The sequence below is a fragment of the Papio anubis genome, chromosome 8 (assembly GCF_008728515.1).
Source record: "Papio anubis isolate 15944 chromosome 8, Panubis1.0, whole genome shotgun sequence".
NCBI classification, from domain to species: Eukaryota; Metazoa; Chordata; class Mammalia; order Primates; family Cercopithecidae; genus Papio; species Papio anubis.
Window position 1 is genome coordinate 24,703,778 of NC_044983.1, and position 6,000 is coordinate 24,709,777.

At 45.9% G+C, this 6,000-nt stretch overlaps 1 protein-coding gene across 2 annotated transcripts in view; it reads left to right on the top strand.

The window, feature by feature from the left end:
- The window catches only part of DPYSL2 (dihydropyrimidinase like 2), a 146,697-nt gene extending 141,357 nt beyond the window's left edge, over window positions 1-5,340 (top strand). For both annotated transcript variants that reach the window (XM_003902566.5, XM_003902565.3), the window contains exons 13-14: window positions 419-584; window positions 2,792-5,340. In XM_003902566.5, coding sequence (XP_003902615.1) covers window positions 419-584; window positions 2,792-2,883 — 258 coding nt within the window. In that variant the 3' untranslated portion in view covers window positions 2,884-5,340. The remainder of the gene's footprint in view (window positions 1-418; window positions 585-2,791) is intronic.
- The last annotated feature ends 660 nt before the right edge of the window (window positions 5,341-6,000 follow it).

The window sequence follows — 6,000 nt, forward strand, 5'->3', positions numbered from 1 at the left end:
CATGAGTATAGACAATGCACAGTGTATTCAGGGCATGTGAAGCAGGAAAGAGATGGAGCTATAAGGGAATTAAAGGGAGAATGCAATTGGAAAGAAAGTTTGGGGCCAGATCTTGAACATGATACCAGATCCCCCTCACAGCATGTTTAGGGGATTCTCACAGGGTTTAAATTGAAGTGCCTTTGGGGGGAAAATGGTAAGGTGTGTTAGTTTTTGTAGAGTTAACCAGTTACTGGACCTTGTGGGGAGTTTTGGCCTGGCATTGTGGGAGCTGGCCCCACACAACACCTGTCCACCTGTCTGTAAGGAGAGCCCTCCATCCCTATATCTCACAGGCCCATCCTTCCTCCAGGAGGGTTTCTAGAGAGGTGTCCTCTGTGACTGTGGCCTAAGCTTGGGGGACTCTTGTGTTTTGCAGCTGGCTGAGCTGAGAGGGGTTCCTCGTGGCCTGTATGACGGACCCGTGTGTGAGGTGTCTGTGACACCCAAGACAGTCACTCCAGCCTCCTCGGCCAAGACGTCTCCTGCCAAGCAGCAGGCCCCACCTGTCCGGAACCTGCACCAGTCTGGATTCAGTTTGTCTGGTAGGGTTGAGGCTTGGGGAGGGCACAGTTCTGCTGGGCCAGCTCACTGGTGCTGGCGAGGCTACAATTGTATTTGGGAAGGACACAGAAATGGAAGTGAATGATATTCCCTTTCTCCCCAAAGTGGGAAATACAGTGGACTCAGATCACTGGAGATGTATTTTCTTTTTCTTTTATTTGAGACAGGGTCTCACCCTGTCACCTAGACTGGGGTGCAATGGCGCGATCTTGGCTCACTGCAACCTCCACCTCCCGGTTCAAATGATTCTCATGCCTCAGCCTCCCAAGTAGCTGGAATTACAGGCGTGCACCACCATGCCTGGCTAATTTTTGTATTTTTAGTAGAGACGGGGTATCACCATGTTGGCCAGGCTGGTAGAACTCCTGACTTCAGGTGATCTGCCTGCCTCGGCCTCCCAAAGTGCTGGGATTACAGGCATAAGCCACCATGCCCAGGCCAGCCGACATGGAGATGTATTTTCATAGTTAATGACTGGTTGGGTTTCAGAATCTTGAGATCAGTTTGTGTCACACAATGCCCATACTGTGTTCTACCTAATATATTAAGAAGACATTTGTTTGATTTGTTAGATCCATTATAAGAAAGGACATTGTGGTATTACAGGACTTCTCTTCTCTCCTACAGAATATTGTAGTGTAGCTTGTGGAGTCTGGAGTTTCAACAGCCTAACTTCATAGCTCAGCTCTGGCTGTGCCTCAGTCTCCTCGCCTGTAGAATGGCAATAATAGTAGTTGCTCCCCTCTGGGGGTTGTTGTGAGGGTTAAATGGATTAATATATGTGTACAATGCTTAGAACAGGGTCATTTGAGAACTGTTAATTGTATTTGCTTGGGTAATATGTGTGATATCCCCTTGGTGAGAGGAAAGAGTTCAGATTTTTATGTTTCCTTACTTGAAACTTCCCATCTTTCATTTGGCCCATGACTAGAACATTCCACTCTTCCTGCTCCCTGGGCTACAGATTCCTATGGCATATTAAAGAAATTGTTAAACCAGAGAGAATTTTTTTTCTTGCTGGTTGTACAGGTTTTAAAAAGTTACCTTTATGTACCATATATGGATTACAAATTTTCAAAACATTTAAAAATAACGAACTTTAGTTTGTTGTAAGTAAAATGTGTATAATCACGTCTGTGTTATCTGATCTCTCCAGGCTATTCCAGTATAAGGTGCCATCGTTCCTCCTATTTGTGATTGTATGTGTAGGGTTAGGGGATTAGAATGCCAGAAGAAGGCTGTGTCCTCAGAAAAGCCACAGCCAATTTGACTAATCAGAACAGGGGACAGGACAGAGTCTGAGGTGTAGTGATATTTTGTATATAGTTTTACTTTCTCCAGTAATAGATCCAACAGCCTTTATACAGTGTCTGATTCTTTGGCTACCTTAGGCTCATCTCCTTTCTAAAAAGTTTATTTATTTTTATTTTTAGAGATATTAGTACCTCACTGTGTCACCCAGTACCCAGGCTAGAGTGCAGTGGTGCAATCACAGCTCACTACAGCCTCGACCTCCTGGGCTCAAGTGATCCTCCCAGCTCAGCCTCCCCAGTAGCTGGTACTACTGGCTTGTGCCATCACGCCTGGCTAATTTTAAAATTTTTCTGTAGAGATAGGCTCTCACTGTGTTGCCCAGACTGTTCTCAAACTCCTGGACTCAAGCAATCCTCTCACTTCAGCCTCCCAGAGTGCTGTTAGGAGGATTCCAGGCATGAGCCACCATGCCCAGCCTCCACCTCCTTACTGTAGTCTAAACTTCAGTGAGGTTTTAAGAGAAGAACAAAGAATGTGAGGCCGGGCAGTGTGGCTCACACCTGTTATACCAGCATGCTGGGAAGCAGAGGTAGGAGGACTGCCTGAGCCCAGGAGTTTGAGACCAGCTTCAGCAATATAGCAAGACCCCTCTTTACAAAAAATTTAAAAATTAGCTAGGTGTGGGGGCCTGTGGCTGTGGCCCCAGCTTCTTGAGGGGGCTGAGTGGGAGGATGGCTTAAGCCCAGGAGGTTGAGGCTGTGGTGAGCTATGATGGTGCCATTGCACTCTGGTCTAGAAAACAGAGCTAGACCCTGTCTCCAAAAAAAAGAATGCGACTAGCACTTTTCCTCCTGAGCTGTGAGATTTCACCTTCAAGCAGGACCTTGTGTGACTGTCCTGGCCCCTAACCCATTCCTCTCTTCTCTCCCTCCAGGTGCTCAAATTGATGACAACATTCCCCGCCGCACCACCCAGCGTATCGTGGCTCCCCCCGGTGGCCGTGCCAACATCACCAGCCTGGGCTAGAGCTCCTGGGCTGTGCCGTCCACTGGGGACTGGGGATGGGACACCTGAGGACATTCTGAGACTTCTTTCTTCCTTCCCTTTTTTTTTTTTAAGAGCCTGTGATAGTTACTGTGGAGCAGCCAGTTCATGGGGTCCCCCTTGGGGCCCCACACCCCATCTCTCACCGGGAGTTACTGATTTTGCTCATCCACTTCCTTACACATCTATGAGTATCACACCCAAGCCTACCCACCAAGCTCATACACGGAACCACACCCAACACTCAGACATGCGAACAAGCAGCCCCCAGCGAGGGTCTTCTTCGCCTTCAACCTCCTAGTGTCCGTTAGCATCTTCCTTTTCATGGGGGGAGGGAAGATAAAGTGAATTGCCCAGAGCTGCCTTTTTCTTTTCTTTTTAAAATTTTTAAGAAGTTTTCTTTGTGGGGCTGGGGAGGGGTTGAGGTGGGAAAGAGTTTTTTTTTTTTTTTTTTTTTTTTAATACTAAATTGGAACATTTAACTCCATATTAATACAAGGGGTTTGAACTGGACATCCTAATGATGCAATTACGTCATCACCCAGCTGATTCTGGGTGGTTGGCAAACTCATCGTGTCCGTCCTGAGAGGCTCCAAAATGCCCACATCACCATTCCGTAGTCTTCAGGGTCAGCTGTTGATAAAGGGGCAGGCTTGCTTTATTGGCCTAGATTTTGCTGCAGATTAAATCCTTTGAGGATTCTTTTCTCTTTTACCATTTTTCTGCGTGCTCTTGCACTCTCTTTCTCTCTCTAGCTTTTTAATTCATGAATATTTTCGTGTCTGTCTCTCTCTCTCTGTGTTTCCTTCAGCCCTCGTCTCGGAGACAGTGTTTTCCTCCCCTGCCCCGTTATCTTTTCACCTCCCAGGTCTACCATTTCATGGTGGTCATGGGGTCTGCCTAAAGGATTTGAGCGTTTGCCATTGCAAGCAGAGTGCTGTGTCATCCTAGTCCATGTGGGATTGGTGCTACCCACCCGCCATCATGAGGACGTGTGCTAGTGTGTGGGGTCCTGGCCAAGTGCAGGAATGGGCCATGCTGTCTCACCCATAGTATCACACGTGGAACCGCAGACAGGGCCTAGAAGCTGAAGAGGTCTGAGGCTGCAGAACCAGAGAGATTTTCCTCTGTGCAGTGCTATCTGGCTAAAGTCACGGTCAAACCTAAACACCGAGCCTCAATAACCCAAGCGAGCCAATCAAAGTCACCAGTTCGGAAGTGCTAAGCTAATAGGAGTCTGACCCGAGGGCCTGCTGCTTCCTGGTTAAGTATCTTTTGAGATTCTAGAACACATGGAAGCTTTTCACTTTTGGGGAAAAACCAGATTTTTTTCTTCTCCAATTATTTCAAAAGACACACTACATAGAAAGAAGCCCTATAAACTCAAAAAATCCTTGGGAAACTTAAAGTCCATTCTACTTTGCAAGAGCAATGTGTTTTATGAACAATAGGTTACATCAGAACTGCAGTGGGTGGGGGGGAACCTTACAAATTGAACACATGGCCCCCTTAAGAGACCACAGGTGATGTCCGTCTCCATCCTTCCCTCTCCTTTTCTGTCACCTTTCCCCCTAGCTGGCTCCTTTGGACCCACCCCTGTCCTTGCTGACTTGTGTTGCATTGCATTCCAAACGTGTTTACAGGTTCTCTCAAGCAATGTTGCGTTTGCAGGCTTTTCTAAAAACCAAATCTGCTTTTTGTAAAGCGTAAAAACATCACAAAGTAGTTCATTCCATCACCACCCTTGTCTCTCTACACATTTTGCCTTTGGGGTTCTGGTTGGGGTTTTGGGTTTTTTGTTGTTGTTGTTTATTTGTTATTTTAGAGGTAAATTGCACTTTTGAAAAAATAATTGGTTGACTTAATATATTTGCTTTTTTTTTCTCACCTGCACTTAGAGGAAATTTGAACAAGTTGGAAAAAAACAATTTTTGTTTCAATTCTAAGAAACACTTGCAGCTCTAGTATTCACTTGAGTCTTCCTGTTTTTCCTGTACCAGGTCATGGTCATTTTTGGTTGTTTTGGTTGTTTTCTTAAAAAACAATTTAAAACCTGAAGATTTCTGCAGGCTGTGTAAGCATGTTTACCTGTTGGCTTGCTTTGTGTGTCTGTTAAATGAATGTCATGTAAATGCTAAAATAAATCGACAGTGTCTCAGAACTGAATAACTGCAGTGACTTGATGCTCTAAAACAGTGTAGGATTTAAGAATAGATGGTTTTTAATCCTTGAAATTGTGATTGTGACCCATGAGTGGAGGAACTTTCAGTTCTAAAGCTGATAAAGTGTGTAGCCAGAAGAGTACTTTTTTTTTTTTGTAACCACTGTCTTAATGGCAAAATAATTATGGTAAAAAACAAGTCTCGTGTTTATTATTCCTTAAGAACTCTGTGTTATATTACCATGGAACGCCTAATAAAGCAAAATGTGGTTGTTTCAGGGGTGTGTCTGTATTGAGATGTTCGGGAGGCGGCTGTTTGGCTTGGGCCTTCAACCAGACTTTCCTCCACAAGCATTCACGGAGCCCTCGGCTTCAGTTTCGTGAATATACCAATTCAAGAGTTTTCACTCCATGTCACAGGCTGCTATGTCCGGGCCACGGGATTCTAATTCTCAGCAAAGATGCAGCCTGCGGGTGTGTGGCAAGCCAAGTGTCAGAAATCCACACACTCCATCCTGCAGAGGCCTCCAGAATCAAGCTGCATACCGAAGCTTGAAACTGGGAATGGGGTGGGACCATATACTTTCACGAGGGTGACCCCTCTGGGCTCTCTGCTTCCTTCCAGCTTGTTTACCCTGGAAAATCCTCCAGCTTGAAAGATAAGAGGCAGGTGTGTTGGCCCTTACCCACGCTTCGGTCTGGAAGCTTGTGGGAAACCAGGTTATAAAGGCTTGGTCTTCCACTTTCATGCAAATGTCAAGAATGCACTTTGGCCAGGAGCCCCGCCCACCCCAGCAGGCCAGATGCTTGGTTTCCATGGTTACCCTGATAACTGGCACTCACATTATTGATTTTGAGAACAGTGAATGAAGAGAGTGTGTGCCTTGGGCCCCCCAGGCCCATCATAGGGTTGATGAAGTCATTAACTTTTTTTCTCT